Source organism: Temnothorax curvispinosus, unplaced genomic scaffold, assembly GCF_003070985.1.
Source record: "Temnothorax curvispinosus isolate PA1 unplaced genomic scaffold, ASM307098v1 QBEX01008973.1, whole genome shotgun sequence".
Lineage (NCBI taxonomy): Eukaryota > Metazoa > Arthropoda > Insecta > Hymenoptera > Formicidae > Temnothorax > Temnothorax curvispinosus.
This window is the reverse complement of record NW_020218753.1, coordinates 89,780-107,762: the sequence shown is the minus strand read 5'-3', so window position 1 is coordinate 107,762 and position 17,983 is coordinate 89,780. Positions and strand designations below refer to the sequence as shown.

The following is a 17,983-nucleotide window of genomic DNA, read 5'->3' as shown; positions in this document are numbered from 1 at the left end:
CAATAGATTATCACATTAATTTGCAACAATTAGATACTGTATTTTATCACATGGTATTATGTATAATATAAAAATAATAAAAATAACTTTTTTGCTATATTATCATTTTTCTACTGATAACAATTATATATATATATGTATATACATGTATTGTATATTATTTTATACATGTATATATGTATATGCGTATATTTTATATAGGTATATCTTTTAAACAATTGTATATATTTTTATATAAATAAATAATTTTTCCTAGAATTATTAAAGATGAAGATAATGAATTATCTCAATTAAAAATATAGTATGTAGATTCTTTTTCTAATGCTCTAAAAACATATTTATAAACTGTAAGGAACTGTAATTTTGAAAATACAACCGAGATAAATTAATTGTATATATTAACCATAAATTCATTTATTGCAAATTTTTTGTTGAAAATTTATTGAATTTTCAAATTACTAAGCTTTGATAATAAAGTCTAATATAAATTAATATGCGTTCAAAATATAATACAAGTCCTGAAAAGATGCTAACAAAAATAAAATGTATTGAGACAAGTAAAGATGTAATTTTATTTTTTTTTCATTCATTATTAATACGCACTCGTCGTACCATAGGAACGTCATATACCAAGTTTAAGAAGGCATTTATTATATGGACGAATGTTCTTATCCATGCAAGAATCTTATAATTAATTTCTTTTAATAATCGTGGCGTGTCTTCTATTACTGGAGGAGGTTCTCTTCTGAAAAAAGGAGACAAAGTGTATGATTTTTATAAGAAATTGATTTGACTTCAGAATTTTTTAATTTAATGTATAGAAGTTTTGTTTATTTTATTTAGTATAAAATATAAGTTATATATTATGAACATTGTATAAAAATTTGTAGAATTTGTTGTATTGAATCAGGACATACCAAAACTTTAATTTTTATGAATATGACATATATTGAATAGTAGTAGTTTACTAAAAAATTTAAATAAAAATGTTCTATATTTTAACTTCGATATATATATATATATATATATATATATATATATATATATATATCGTATAATACATATATTTACATAATACGGTATTTACCTTTCGCTATCCAATTGTTTCGTTTGATTCGTATAAGTGTACATGTAGCATGCAGGATAAGAACTCATAGTCTTTATTCGATGAAACCTCCCTGTTTCGACAGGAATTGATTTTTTCTTTGACACAGTGATCACATCCATCGATTTTTCTTCACTGAAAGTTACTTCACCTTCCAGCACCGTTAAAGAAACGTTCGCGAAATCGGTGGATATGTAATTTTCCAAGTACATTCCTGGAAAATCGGCCACGAACAACACATCCGTGTAATTGGACCAAGTGAATACATGCTGCTCAATTTCATCCATTTTATGTCTGAAAACGATAAAAAATAGAATTGTTAGACTAAGAAAATAAACGTATAGCTATTATTAAATTAATAACAAATTTTAAATAATTTTCCATAAGTTCTCTTGATCAATCGAGATAGTTGCCAGTTATTAATTATTCTTCATAACTTTTGACGATATATTTGATCGCGAATATTAATCTCATATTATATCTAATAAATTAATTTAATGATTATACAAATATACATACCGATACGAATTATACTGCGTGAGTAACGGCATCAGGAACGAAACGGGCTTAAATGGATGCCAGTCGACTGTCAGCATATCGACGTTCGGGTCAAATATTCTCTGTTGAAATCTGCCATTTAGCGAACACCACACGTCCATGTAAATGCTTAAATTCGTAGATAGTTTTGTCCACTTTTCTTTATCCTCAGACTGATGATTGATCCTCAATCCTTTCTCTTTTCGATGCATCAGATTATCCTAAATTTACACACAGACAAATTCGATATTAGATTAACGAGATAAATCGTTTCATAAATAGCTATGTAACAATGTGGCATATAAGAAAGAAAATGATTAAGAATTTTAGGCACTTATTTATTTGTGGCACTTTAAAAACCTTTAAGCATTGCGAATATTGTATCGCCATGTCTCCGTGCTTCAGCCATCGATCTCCTTGCACCCATGCGTCAGGATCTAAATATCGTATCTCGTTGTTCGCGTTATCGTGCACTTTGATCACTACGAGTATAGTGTCCCAGGCATGAACCATCATGTCCCAGGAATAACCATATAGACCAGGTACCCAATTGTTATAGCCCTGAAGTACAGAACGTTTTATTTTCATTATAGATATGGCGATCATACGATGATTTATGTAAATTTATACAAACTTGCATTAAAGTACTTTTACGTATTGTGTGTAATTTTGCAGAATTAATTTAAGTGTGAAAATAAATGTATCGCCACATTTTAAAAATACGATTACTATTTGTGTGAATACTGCAGTGAGATACAATATAATGTAATAATAATATTGTTAATGGGCTTGATACCTTCGATATGAAATGCGAGTACGGCAGAAAAAACTGCAATACAACATGGCACAGCAATAGCGACGCTACAAATTTTTGTTTCCTCGTAGCTTTCGACGATTGCCGAGTTATCTGAACCTTTTTATAAATACTTGTTGTTTCTTTTTCATTAGGCTTAATTGAATTGTTAGATAATTGTGTATCGTTATCTTTTTTGTCGGTTTTCTTTTCAGATTTTGATTTAACAGAATAATTTTCATTTTTTCCCTCGCTCGTTGCTTTCTCTGAAAATAGTTGTAAATATTTTTAAGCTTGTATTAAATTATTATTGTTCAAAAAAAATTATTATTACCTTTATGTATCGCTTCATTATACGAGATCTCATTTGAAGGCAATACTAAGCAGTTGGGCTTCATAGATTCTTCTGCTTGACTATCAGTCTCTCTTTCATTATTTGCGTCGATTAAATTTGCATTAACCGATAAAATCTTTTGCTTTCGTCTAAAGTACAATCCTAATCTACGTGGCCAGTCTACGCGACAAAAGAGTGGCATTGTTGTCAGGCACACATATGGAAACATTCCTGAAAAGATCTTTTCTCTGAAGCCTTTTCCAAAATTTTGTATAAAGAATAGGGCACAAAAAATCTTCGAATATTCTTATCAAGTGTTATCCAAAATTTCTGTTTGTTTTAAATAATAATTACCTATGCTAAATAGTCTTGAGTTCATAAAATGAAAAGCTGTGCAGAATACCATGGAGGGTATACGTGTTTTCTCGAGCAGCATCCAAAATCCGACGGACAGATCGAAGATAAAGCCGAACCAATGGACGATTAGAAAGTCGATCTGTTCAGTAGACAGAAATATTCTAAAAGAAAGCATTTTTCTCGTAGATATACTCGTCAGTCGGAAACAATCCTGTTTTTATTTTACAACAGTGAAACTTTGCTCGCTAGAATACGAGATTTGTTTTGGTTTCGAATAATGTGAATTCCACTTACTTAAATGGATAAAACACCCAGTGTCTAGACAGATTCATCATAGAGTAACCTTCGAGCCATTCTCTGCCGGACTTCTTCAAGCCGGCCAAGAAGTAAAGCGCGAAGAATTGAAATTTCAAGATAAAGTAATTCCAGTACGGCACGGAGTCCCCATCTCGTGTAGCATTACTTGCATCTAACGCACTAACGATAGCACATTAAATTTCACTGGCGACTAATATGCGTGTTTAGGAGAATTATGAAAATACAGATATTTGACTTACAAATATTTGTTTGCTTCCGTTCCCCAGAACAAAGTGGCGACGATGCCGTAGAGATAGGTATGATTGTTCCAGTAGCTCTTTTCTAGCAAGAAGATATACCAATAAGGCAACACGAAACAGGCGCACGCGATCTTGAAATGCAGACCGAGCGCGATTCCGAAGGCACCTATCCACATCACCGTGTATATCATTATCATCCACGGCAGCGATGGTGATTTCATCCCGTGGATCAATGGGAAGTGACAGTCCCACGGATCTCCCCATTTTATGTCGACGTCTGCGAATCCTCTCTCCTCGACGACGTCTATCACCATGCACAGACCTGGAGAAAGATTTGTCACTGAATTATTAGGATGTACTACTGAAATTCTACGAATACATCGGAAACTAGATTGGGACTGTTTGTGATTTAAATTGCTTTATAAATGTATAAAAGAATTTTTCTGTGCTTTAAAATGGCTTTAAATGTCAACTATTTAAAATATTTAATCAAACTTGATTGCACACTGCACAAACGTTATGAAGATAAAGACGTTCGTAAGTAATACACTTTTTCTACGGGCGGTATAGAATCACGGTCGTGCTTTTATTGGCTCGAGCCATTAATTCTCATGACTGCTTTAATAGGTCTTAAATCGTGTCTAGTTCTTACAATTCAAATTCTTCGCTCCGTTTATAAAGTGTTGCGATGAGTAGGATTAAACTGTATCGTAACAGCGATGAGCCAATGTGTTGATTTGTGAAAAATTAACTCACAAAAAGATTCTTTCAATCTTAACGTCAATGCTATATTATATGAATTACGTAATAATACAATTATTAAGTTAACTTACCAAATAAAGCTCTGGCTACTCCTAGACTGGCTGGATCCGTCGGACGATATAGGAACTGAGTAAATTTCTCTAAACTCGACAAATCGTTTACTTTAAAGCCAAATAGTCTTTCGAAATTGTTATTAAATGACAATTTCAATGATAACCAACGTTCAGACACGAATTTCATGAAATTTTTTATAAGTGGTCCATCGTTTGGCGACGCATCTTTCGTCGGCTCATCTTTTTTTCTCCACATACCACCGCTTCCAGTTCTGCAAGCAAACAACAGAATTAATTTTATTTTTTAATTATTTTGCCTTTTTAATCTTATTTGAAATTATCAAAATGAATTTATAAAAGACACACGTATAAATAATTATTCTATTTAATAGCTCGTTGCATAAGGTGTTAAAGGCCTTTAATTTAAAAGATCTTCGAAGGATTTAATAATTCTTTAAAGAGCGAGGCATACATTTTTCCAAGTACTTATTTCTGTTAATTTGTAACAGGAAACTAGTTGTAATGTATGGTGATTGAATGAATTGTCGCTGCCGACGAGCAAATCACACTTTCGTTGAAGCAATTTTATAATATTAAATAACATTTAATTTATTTACGTGCTACTTCAAATCGATTCAAAAATTACATTGTTGTATTAAATTAATAAATTAATTAATATCAGAGAATATACTGTTACATCGATACCTCCACTTCGTAAACCGCAATGCAGTTGTGATTCTAGGAAATAGCACGTGCGACGATTATCGAAACAATTCTCGCGCATGCAGAATATGTTGCACACTCTCTGTTTCTCTCTCGTCACGTGTTTCTCCCCCCATCAGACAGTCGACGCGGTTTCAAATGCATAGATTTTAAAGGACGAAAGAAAAAAAGATCAAGCGCGAGTCACACTTAATACCTGGTTCTCTTCACGAACGGACACTGATGACACTGTGAGGAGTCAGCCGCCGAAGTTGGAAGACAAGATCTTCGTCTTCGCTCTCGGTAGCGCTGTGTGGTAGGCTGGTCGGCTTCTGTCTGGAGTCTGGACAGCTGGAGAAGGAAGAGAGGAGCACTTCGCGCCGGTTGTTCCAGAGGTTCAGAGTAGGAATACCGTCGCCAGGCAACGTGGCACGAATTATTGACCCGCGCCCGCGCAATAATTATACTTCACACCTCTTCATCTTGCACGCACTACGATTTCACTGATAGACATTATCGATATTTAAGAAACGAAAGACTACAATCGGAAAATATTAGCTGTCAAATAATTATACAACATGTTAAAATTAGAAAGAGATTGTTCTCAAACATTTTGATAATTATCTTTGTATAAAGTGCAATAATACAAGAATTAATAGTTCCAATTTGATTATTTTACCAGTGATAAATTAAAAATTAAAATAGAAAGAAATACAAATAATAAGAATAAAATATTTATCTTAAAAATAAAAAATATTATTTTTAAATGTTTCTTAGATTGAAAACCCAATTAAACAGCAGACTCGAATGTATTGTAGCATATATAAGTCCGATGTCTTCTATATATAGAATACATGATTCATAAGATCTCATTAACAGTGTCTAGATTACGATTACGAGCTATATTTATATGTTACTCACGCAACGATCGCAGCTTAAGCAATTATTGTTGCGCTAAATTGAATTGCGCATTTTAAACATGTTTTCTAATTAAGATAACAAAAATAATTCTTTATTAGGACAATTATTGAACAAATGGTTTCGAGATATATTCCGATAGATATTCCTGGAAAGGTATTTATAAAAAATTAAAATATTTTAGATAAATTCGCGATAGCGAGTGAGTAAATCAAACTCAAGACGTTTTTTTCTCCGTGACAGAAATATTTGGAGAGCAGGGTTAACAGCTTCAGATATACTCAGGGTTAACAGCTTCAGATATGCCGACGTTATATCACAATCAAGCTGCTTTTTGTGTCGGTTGTATCGCAATATCGAGCGAGAAGATCGACGCACGCACAATTGCAATAACAATTTGAACTTGGAATATTCGCGATAACAATTCCGGCGACTGGCGAGAGGCGGCGAAGACGATCTTGCGAGTACCGCGTATCTACGGGCTGCTGTGTCAGAGTCCACAGACTGTCTTCTCCGCTAAGAAAGCATCTTCTTTTTACCCACTCGTCCCGCCGCGCGCGTTCAGATACAACTCGCGTTATCTCTGCTTGCTAATTTCGCTCCACATAACTGAACCCGGATTCTTAACGAGGCAACAAATGAGGGCAACAAATGCAATCACAAGCTGGTTGTAAGGTTTTACTTTATGTTTTGCCTACGGAATATGTACATTGTGAAAGAAGAGAAAATATATTATTTTGAAAAAGTAAAGATATTCAAAGTCAGAAGACCTGACTTTAATTTTAAGAATAGATTATCAAACAAATCTCGGAAATCGATTCTCTATCTTAGAACAATTTCAAGAGCAGTTATTATATAGACAACTATTTGATACCATTAACTATTTTTTATTTCAAAATATTTATTCGCGTTCCTTTCCAAATTGCTAAAGCCCAGGTGCAACATTATGCTGCATGCAATAAAATTTACATGTATGCATACGAGAGCAATAAATAAGTGTACGTAGCAAATAATGACTCTGTCACAATGGCCGAGATTATTTAATCGCGCTGTCCGGAGCCGCTGAATCGGCACCAGGAGTCTTTTTCGATCTCGCAGCTGGGGCGTTTTAATGAATGGACGTCATTTCGCGCGCTGTATATATTCCCAACGGCCGTTTTAGGGCTGTAAAACAAAAGACTGATTTATTTCAGCACGCCCCTCAATCTGTCTCCGTGGACCACTTTTGATTAGTGCTGCCTCTTCAAGTTTCGGCTCTCTAAAACCGTCTCGTGACGGATTTTAGCCCGACGGGGTCACCTGGCCCGATTTGAATGCACCAAAATCTGGACGTACGTTATGTCATAATTTTATTAATATATAATATATCTTTAGTTGTAGATAAATGTTATTTATTATTAGTAAGGAAGTAAAATTGGTTGTTTTTTTCAAATAAATAAAAGATTCTAAAAAGAATTGCTATAATTATATTATAAACTATTTTACGACAATTATTTTGCATTTTAATAGAATAATAAATAATAGAACCATGGTATCAAAAGTCGATTTTAGCGGCCGGCCATTTAAAGCTGTATGTGCAACAACGAGCTAATGTTTCGCGTTTTCTTCCATTCGGTGCGACAAATCGAGTTAGGTATATTTTCAGCGTAAGCGGGGAAATTAATACCGGTATTCGTTTATTCCGGCACGGGCCACCCCGTGTATTTGCCGAGCATATTTATTTTGGAATTCGAGCGGCCACACCTGGAATTGAGAACAGGCGGAGGAGAGAGACGGAGAGCAATAGCAGACATGTATTTGCTCAGCTATTTATCACGGTTTATTATTTCCCATTGTCGGCGAAGTCGGCGCATTGTTGACGCACGAGAAGGGCCAAGGCGAATCTCTAAAACCGTGTCTGATCGAAATTTGCATAGAGAGCGCAGGGTGCATCCGATTACGGGCTCTATTAATTGCGGCCTCGCATTGTTCTCGCGACTCGCCGGGCCCGATTTGCCCGTTTCTCAGATTACTGACTCTTTTTCAGATGGAAGGTTCGATTGAACCCCAAAATATCGGAAAGTATACTTGCCTTAATAATAAATATCGGCGTATGTAACAACTTCCTTTCATATAATTGCATTTTCAATTTTTCACTTATCTTATACATACATTCTCATATAATTTTTTATAGTTATAGTTAAAATTTTTAGAAATTGGTATATTTGTAAAATTAGAATGAGATTGTTAGATTATTAATAAGATTATTAAAATAAAAATTTTTTTACAATGCACACAGTACAGTTTAGAAGCTAAGTGATATAAGGATCGATATTATTTTACGCGTTTCTTTCGATATTGTTTCCGAGAATAAGTCGATGAATATTTATTATTATTGGCACTTTGGATCACGGACTCTCCGTGTAACAACATCGAGGGATGGCTGCCAAGAAAGCGAGGGCTGCGAGGTGAGGAGGAGGGGTGGAGTTAGATGGAGTGGGCAAAAAAATCGGGCATAAAATTAACAGTATACAGCCTGCAGAATGCAGTTTGTTGCTCGGCAGTAATATTTCACGAAGGTCTCCCCTGCGGGGCAGAGTGGGTTCGTTCTCCAGGGGAGGACGCAACAATGGAACCCTTTACCGTGCCCCCGGTGCCCAGAGCCAGCATCCATACATCATCATTCATACTGGGAAAAAAAGCCGGGGGCACCTTTGCAGAGCGCAGAGGTTGGGGGACGACGAAACTTTCGTGGCACCCCGAGTATTCCGCATCAAGTATTTCCCGGACGTGTCGAGAGATTACGTCTTGTCCGAAAGTAAACCTCAGCGATTTGCGAAGCTATGTCCAGAAATTGTGATCGTTTTTTGTAACGGTACGAAACCAATTGCGACGCTATTTTTCATATTAACGAAACAACAATTTAAATTTTAAACTATTTAACGAATATATATCTAAATACATTTAATGTATGTGTCTAACTTTGTGTCATGTTAATTTTCTATATTATAATAAGATTATGCAATGAATGTGACGTTCCAACACGCAAAATTCTCAAAAGAAATGCGACGTCCCTCATAAAAATCGCGGCGTGTCATTTTCGTGGCTATTACGTTTTCAGAAGTCAAACTTCACCCCTTTGGACAGACACGCCTTCTGGAAAAGAAAGGATTGCTTCGTGTAAACAATGACGGGTAAAAATCACCATGGCGAGCCGAGAAACGTGCGAAACCCATAACTGGCCGAGGGAAGAGAGAATCCACGATCGTCGAAAGAAGATACGCGATCGGTTCAACCCGGGGTCCATCGATCACCCGAGAAACGGCAGCCGTCGAGTTCGCCGCCGGTATCGAGACTCGACTCGGTGTGAAGTGAGAACTGGTGAAAAGAGAAACGCGAGCGAGAGACGAGCGTAATCCGCTTTCCGAAACGAGGCAACCCCTTCGTAGATGACGACCCATCGGTCGTGTCACAGCACGGGTGACTGATTGTAAAACCATAGAGTAACCCACAAAGGGTTGCGACGCGAGGCGAGAGCGACGGAGAAACGCGGAGTGAGCGCAGACTGCAAGAGGGAGAGGGTTTAAAATTGCGCCTCGTAATCGACGTGTAATCCTCTACAACCGTGACAGCCCGGACATAATGCGCGCAACGAGAGATGACCAGTTTGTTTTCTCCGGTAGATAATGGGCGACGTTGAATGGCGACGGTTTATTCTGTTAACCCTTGCCGCATGGAAAATCGTGGTGGGCAGTACCTATAAGTGCTATAAATGGAAATTTTAACATTTCTCGTGGAAGTCGATATAAATGCCTTCGCCAAGCGCAATGACATTAAAATTTTCCTTTTTTAAATTGACCTCAACTTCTCAATATACTTAGTCTTACGAAACATAAGAAAGTTTAAACAAAAAAACCAACTAAACCTTTAAGATAGTAAAATTCAATATTGCTATCTCACGCACAATTTTCCGTCAATTAATCTTGATTATCAAAAGCGATTTTAATACATTGCCTTGAATATATTATTTTAATTATGTCTAGACGGGATTTACACGTAGGCAGATAAACACCTGATCAATATTCCTTTCGATTAGCATGACTTAGGGCAGTCTTCCAGAAGTGTGATCTCGATCATGCTTTCTTCATGCTTCGCTCGTCGCAGCTGCCGCTTAGTTACAGCTTTGCACAGAACTCATTTACTTTTTTCCGCTGAAAATCGCAACAGAGAAGTTTTTTATATTAGTTGCCTGAAGGGTGTCTTCGCACCCGAATTTTCGTTTCTTTTCAAAATATAGCGTGTCATCTGTCACGTTTTCATAATCCATCAACAATATTCGTTGTCATAATTGTCATAGTCTGTGTAAAAATAAAAAAAGGGCAAATAGCATTTATTATATTGTATACGGTTGGAACACAACAAATTTACTTTAATTTATAATTCTATTATAATTCTATTTATAACTCTATTAGTTACTAATGAAAATGAAAGGCTTTGCGAATTAAAAGGGTGAAATTTCGACTTGACGCACGTCGAATGACCTACGGGTTGTTTATGCGCGCACATTAATTCGCTCGGATAACGTGGGCGAACGAATTAGAATCTGATTAACATTCGTCTTCGAACAACGGTTCATAATCGTCGGAGCGGGAGAGCTGACGTGCTCGCATTATCGCGTACCGAGGGACTTCTATTCTGCGCGCGCGTTCGTCCGGAAGGACGTTTTTAGGCCGCCGAAACTGCGGGGGTTACAGGTACCCCAGTTAGGAGACACCCGCTCGATGGAGCGCGGACGATTGTCACACAGGGGTTGACGTCGAAGGGATCTGTCCTGCCCCGCTGGACCTTGTTTTCAGGAAAAAATGTAGCGATTTTTATCGGTATTTCGTTTCTCCGCGGGGATCAGATCCTTTGGGAGTCTGCAGTGTTTTTCCTTCGACCTCGACGACTTACGACGAAGGGGATGTAGAAGGGAGAAAAGGAAATATCACCCTCGCGGTAAATGGATTTCTATTAAAACTAATTGTAAGTATATTTCGCGTATGTGAAATATATCGTGATATTTTGAGAATAAATATAAAAATATAAATAAAAATATATAAGTAATTGTTTATTGAGATTATAATTAAATACGTGTATTATGGGAATAGATCTGCTTTTCAATAAATAATGTAATATAAAAAGAGAGAAGTTATAAAATCATTAGTAATAAAAATTATAGCATAATTTATTCGTCAATTGAATTTTTTTCGACACACTTAAGCATTTATTTATGCTGCTACAATTTATCTTATAGCATCGCAATAGAAGAGCAATGGCGCGTGCGGCCTTTTTTCTCGATGATATTATTTCACGGCCAACGGCAACTGTTTTACTTGCTCGCGGACCGGACCACTTCGTTTTCAAGTGGCCGGCAGCATCTGCGATGATTACTATACGTGCAACACGCACGTGCAATTCGTTTTTTTTATAAGAGACTCGTTCGTGAAAAAGGTTGATTTAAATAATAATTTTTTTTTTCAATAGACTAACCGAAAGTGGAATGATTATTTTTAAAAAATACAAGATACGAAGAATGCTCTTACTTCTCTGAAAATGCAAAGTTTGAAAATCTCACTTTTTAATAATATTTTTATAAACTATTCGGAATCGTGCTTTTTGCACAGTAATACTATTAATATATATAGCTACTATTAATATAGAGGATAATTCCTACGTTATTTGGCCCATATTCCTGGCCCCGAGTTCCTAAAGAGATAATGATCGCTCCTAGGAGGGCGACCGGTAATATAATACACGAAGAATCCCTCGGGATGTCGAGAGGATGGATCCTCGCGAACTACGCGGACAAAGGCTCTCTCCCTCGTCGAGTATTCCCCAGAAACGGGCTCCCGTCTCTCCCGAATCGGTCCGACCGTCTCGGATTTTGCGATGCGATGAGTCGGTAAATCCTATTTTTATCGTAATCAATGACTCACATGACGTGAATTCGGCGAACGTATATAGTTTCTCCGTAACTTATCAAAGCGAGAGAAAATTATATCGGACAGAGTATTTTACGTTGTACGACAGTGAATTGCGAAGAGTTAGTCTTTCATTTATATGAGATAATGTAGCATATAATTAAAATAAATATAGTTAAAACAATTTAATACATGTTCCATTGTGCAATAATATTATTAGTAAAACCATGCAAGTATTAGTCTCTCTGTACTTATTATTTCATTATGAAGTAGGAGCAAGAAATTAAAATTATGCGAATCCATTAATATGAAAGACAGCCCTCTTTCTCGGCGACGCTCCGGACAGATAAACGAGACAATGAGGTGATAGTACACGAGTACAAATATAATGGTAATGGTCGCTGGTAACCAGGGACCGAGGCGGAAGATCACAATCTGCTGGCCATTGTGCGTCGACGAGCATTTACGGCGTACGGGACACACGAGAGGTGGTTGGCGTTAACGTCAAAAGGCGTTATTCGCTCGAATTGGCTCACCTGGCAGCCGCGGAACATATCTGATCGAAAGGTATCTCGACCTCGATGAGATTCACGGTGGATTCTAATGTGACCACTTTGTTTCACTCCCTTCGAACTCCGCAACCGTCGGTGGTCTTCTCTTTCATCCGTTAACGGAAATCGAATTTGCCGACCTAACTCTTGACCCATACTTTCGTGGGCAGCCGGACATGCTTCTCTTTTGCCGACAAACAGAGAGCTATTGAATTGATCCTTCGCTGTATTTTAATATAGATTAATCCGATACTGACTACGTGCGATTTGTCGCGATCGTTTTCTATCTCGAGATAATTTTCGTTTTCAATTTGTATGTTTCATTGATGTATAACTCGATCGATCGGATATCCTCTTTGAAAAGTAATCTCATGTATTTCGTCGAGTTCGTTTGTACTTGCGCGGAGGAAAGCCGTTATCTGAATCAGATTTAAGTGCGGGCGCCTATGATCATCCGCATGGGAGCCAGGGGTGCTTTTGTGAATAGCCTGAGCTGAGTACGAAACGATTGAAGCCGTCGTATGAATAGTTACGACAATGACGTTACGTCTGCGATCGTCTAAAATTGTTTTTTGTGTATCCTTCATACGTTGCAATGCTCTTTGTTCTTTTCTCATTTAATCTCTGTACGCGATATCATTGAGATCTATGTAAATCAATTTGAAATATAATTATTATGAAATCTAAGAAGAAAGATCTCTTCGAGACGTTTAATTGTAAAGTGTTTGTTTGCATTAGATTTTATATGTGTTTGTATTCGTCTGTATGCGTCTAAATTATCGTGCTTCAGTAGTTGGAGCGTTTTAATTGAACTCTTCTGCAAACTGCCACGGGCGTATCACGTGCCGCAAACATTTACGACGCGACAGGCTGCTCCAATATCCTCCGGCGATTCCATTCGATCGTTTCCAATCCATCCTGTCATACTATTTTGTTTCCTCTGATTGTGGCATTGTTGAATTTGCTCGAATCATCGGTCGTCGTTTCTGCCCTACAAAAACAAGAATTAATCCAAATTGAAAAAAAATTGAACATATGTATTCTTAAAAAGATATATAACTTTAATTATTAAGTGTTAAGACCATTTTATCTCTCTTTTTTTCAACAAACTATAATGATTTCAAATCTTTATTTCTGCTTTTATACAAATTTAAAAAATTTGTAAAATAAATTATGACAATGTGACATAAAGTATTATATTAATTCTATGATATTTAATTAGTTTTTTAAATTATTTTAAATTTCTTAAGTCTTCCTAAAAGAAGATATTCTTTTGGAAAGACTACAAGGATTGATAGTAACGTAGAGTTAAACACTGGGGTGAAAAATAATTCAGAGCTAAAGAGTATCTGCTTAAACTTAGCTACACTTCCAATCACTGTGATGTTAATTACACTAATCGACACGCCAAGCGCCACAAATAACGAATTTGCCAGGCGAGCAGTCAACACGTGGCAGCCGCACGTGCGTGCGCGGCCACGGTGTGAAACCACCGAGAGATTAGCTGAGAATCTCTCGTTCGGCTATGATATCTCAATTACGGTCACTTTTACACGTTGCTCGTTTGACACGTGTCGCCGAATTCGGGGTTGGTGATACGGACACGTGGCGAAGGCGTTCGTTCGCGCTCACTCCTCCTCGTTTCGTAGTCTTCATTCACGTGCACAGCGAGCCGCACGTGACCGCCGTCGTTCATCGCGTTAACTCGAGATATCCGTTTAAAGAAGAAGATCGATGGCGGATGCGATCAATGGGTATGCGGCTGATAACGGTGGGAAATATGACGAAGGCATGAAGAAGCGATGATTAATCATGCCGGATTATCTTTCAAAATATTCTCATCACCTCGTATATCTAGCTGTATACTTACAATTAGTAAAATTAGACTAACGTGTCATTTGAAATATGTTTGCTTGTAGATAGTCACACAACATTGCATTTTGTAAATTAGTGATATGTTATTCATGTACTCTCTATGCTTTTATCACTTTTTCTCGCAAATTGATGAACTTGATATATAAATATTTAATTTAATATAAAAATTTAATGTAAAATTTATTTAAATAATGTTTATTTAATATAAAAATATATTTATTCTTTTGTGTATAACATATATTGTGAAAATAAGCGATATATCATTCAAAATGACGCTTGCCTTAATTTCATTGACATATGTGGATCAAATGGTTCGAGACTCTAAGTGCCGAAATAACACCTATTCGTCTTTGTAGTATTTCACTTAAATGCTATTCTCCGCTTTTTTAATCACTTTTTTAAAGCCACTCATGTCGCCACGTGACGCACGCCGCAGATGAGCGGATTATTATTTTATCACTGTCCGATATTTTTTATCGAGACACTCGTTATCTATGGGCAATTCTTGGTCGAACTGACACGCACTTTGTGGGCAAATATACGCACAGAGATGCACTATTACAGTTCTGGTTCTGGCACGTGACCGACACGTGTCGTTTGGCGGTAGTTTGCAGTGCGAAGGTAAAGCGTGGCACGATTTCACCAGCCAATTGGCTGGAAAGGATTGTCACATGATAACGTGCATAGTCTGTTAAATTATCTCATCTTTGTCATAAGGAAACATTTTAGATAATACAGAAGTATATCTATAAATAAGCAAGAATTTTAGACTATTTTTGATATCACAGTATTAAGAGTCCATTTTATAATATATCATTTATCTTTGTTGTACTTTTTTATTATAAAAATAAAGATATGAAAAATAATACAATTTTATTTTTTCTAAAAAATATGTTAAAATAAAAATAAAAAAATTGATATTATAAGAAACAATCTATTAAAGTAATACGTAAACAGTTTTAATATAAAGATATATGTATATGAATATTATCTTTTATTATCACTTCCCAAATCTAAAATATAATTTCAAAGTTTCATATTTTTTTGAAATAATTTCCGAGTCCCGTAAAAACATTTAATATTGAAAATGATCTCATTCCTTAGGGAATGGGCAAATGGGGTGAAAATCTCGTTAGGCGGCTTAAATACCTTGAAATTACACGTTCGGTGGTTCACAAAGGTGGACGAGCACCCCCGTACACCGCATTCTAATCGATTCGACATGGTCGTCGTAACTTCGATTTTCCTACACGCTGGCGCTTTCCCCTCGCTCCACTTCGGACCACCGTGAAAAATGCATAACTTAGTCCTTAGTGTGTTAAAGCCGTCTGCCGACCGCGAGTTGTCCCACGGAAGCTTTTTTTCCACCTTCCGGAAGCGACGCACGATAAAAAAATTGAAATGTCGACCGTGATACCGATTCGTTTCTCGCCAATCGTTTCCGGAATATAGACATATGTCCGAAGATTATGATCAAGGGACGGATATGTTTTCTCTTTGTAGAATTTCCACAGAACAGATTATTCGTATGATAGATAAAAGTATATTTTTTATTCTAAAAGATTATATTTGACGATTCTAGCGAATACGTGACTAAAAATATAAGTTCTTCTAAATTTAAAAATGTAAATTTTCGTTGAAAATAATTTTCTTGTAATATGACATTTTTTTCATTATTTAACAAATTTAGTGATGAATGACATCGATACTTTACACTATATGCACTAGATATTTATTTACCGTTAACCCTTATTAAAATCCTCCTAAGTAAACTCATCCGCTGAGCAAAGTGGCAGGTATCTAAACGGTTTAACCCTTCTTCTTTCAATCCTTTTAAATTCTACGAGAACATATATAACGGGGACTTTCTGAACCTACATGTAGTACTTCCTGCTTCCTACATATCTCCGTTTGATGATTTGCCCGTTACTCAGGTGCGATATCGGTATCTAATAAACTCCCACGAGGCATATGCGGTCGGAAAGAAAAATGAGGAAATCCACCCTCGCATGGCCCTCCTCTTCTCATGCTCGATCTGGCGCATCGGTTACGTTCTAAGGATCAAAAGGATCCGGCCGGATCGATATTTCCGAAAGTTGGGTAAATCGAGAGAGTGTATATCGCGCCCGTCGAAGAATCCCGTCGAAAAGGGGCGAAACTGAGGGCTCAAGAGCGCGAAAATCCTTTCTCGGCGGCTCGCCTCAGATCTTCGCCGCGAAGTGGTGGATTTCAAAGGGCCGCGGCCCGGCCGGCTTCTTACGAAACAACCGTGAAATGGGACGCACGCTTCAGCAGGATTTCGGGGTGGCCGAAGCGATGGTCAGGGCGCTTATTTCTCGAGGACGCACTAAACGGCCGCTGATACGCGTGAGAAAGCACAGGTTTGCGTGAAATGAGAGAGATTTATAAAATATATAAATATATATTCTTAGGCAGAGCTGTGCATTACACAGTGTACGAGATCAAAGACTACGATCTTAAAATCTAATACTTGTTTTACTCAAAGAAGTTCTCGGTAATAAATACAATTTTTTCAGCTAAACGTTTCTGTTTATAAAGAATTTATATTTTTTACAAATCTGTGCTTATATATATAAAAATAATATACATTTAAAATATATCTCATATATGTACTAAAGAAGTACCTGAAGAGCTGTTGTAGCCATTGTTAATTTATTAATTATTCAGTTTTTTGCTTAATGTAATTATTTCCAAATGCGTGTCTAATCACGTAATAGAGAGTTATATTAATATCTCTTATCCTTGCGTAGGAATAATGAGAGTGGACAGAGTCCACTCCAAGCGAGTAAAAGCTTTTTTGTCGATCCTTTAGTCGAGATGGATAGCGGACGATTTAATTAACTTCTTGCTTGCCATCGTTGGACGGACGTGGATGAAATTTAAACTCGTTGGCAGATGATTCAATAGACGAATGGACAACCGGACAAACCAGCGGACAATTGTCCATCTTCTCTTATTACTTCGATGGAAGTAATTAGAAAGAGTTAAAACGCGCTTAAGTGTTCTGCTTTCGAATAGATTATGCCTCTTTTATAAAAAAAACTTAAGCTGTGTTATTAATAAAGTATGAAATAAAGAAATTTATAACTATTCTTCTTCTGTTTCTTCTCTCCTTTTTTCTTTTATATTATCCTTTATATTATCTCGAATTTTGTTATCATCAAAATTATTTTTAAACTATATATATGTATAAAAATGTGAATGCGTGTATGAGTAAATATAAAAAATAATGTGGAAAGAATAAATAATAAAATATCAATACCAAGTGACGACCTCTGTCATCACGCATAAATTAATAAGCGTACAATTCGATTTTCGTTATCGAGCACATTATGATCGCCTTTAACTCGTCGCTTGCTCGTAACAGACAGTTATCGTTCCACGCAACGGTGTGATTGTTATGAAATAATAATGTGCGGGGTGGCGTTGGCGCGAGTAAGAAAGGCGCAAAGGGGTGAGGTACGTTGCTGGGGTTG

The 17,983-nt window shown here is 36.5% G+C and overlaps 1 protein-coding gene across 1 annotated transcript; it reads right to left on the bottom strand.

Annotated features, from left to right (window-relative positions):
* Positions 1 to 548: 548 nt before the first annotated feature.
* Positions 549 to 6,594, bottom strand: LOC112458530 (vitamin K-dependent gamma-carboxylase). Its single transcript, XM_025022219.1, has 12 exons — positions 6,400 to 6,594; positions 5,418 to 5,703; positions 4,517 to 4,770; positions 3,684 to 4,005; positions 3,421 to 3,603; positions 3,124 to 3,287; positions 2,770 to 3,000; positions 2,439 to 2,701; positions 2,003 to 2,203; positions 1,625 to 1,863; positions 1,088 to 1,399; positions 549 to 745 (listed from the first exon to the last, which is right to left on the bottom strand). Exons 3-12 carry the CDS (start codon positions 4,752 to 4,754, stop codon positions 583 to 585), a joined length of 2,316 nt encoding a protein of 771 aa, XP_024877987.1. The 5' UTR covers positions 4,755 to 4,770; positions 5,418 to 5,703; positions 6,400 to 6,594; the 3' UTR covers positions 549 to 582.
* Positions 6,595 to 17,983: the final 11,389 nt, after the last annotated feature.

Coding starts and splice junctions, on each gene's coding strand:
- LOC112458530 (XM_025022219.1), bottom strand. CDS start 4,754: ATGTGGAGAAAAAAAGATGAGCCGACGAAAGATGCGTCGCCAAACGAT. Junction 3,288..3,420: donor TGGGTGTTTTATCCATTTAA/GTAAGTGGAATT, acceptor GCTTTCTTTTAG/AATATTTCTGTCTACTGAAC. Junction 1,864..2,002: donor AATATTCGCAATGCTTAAAG/GTTTTTAAAGTG, acceptor GTGTAAATTTAG/GATAATCTGATGCATCGAAA.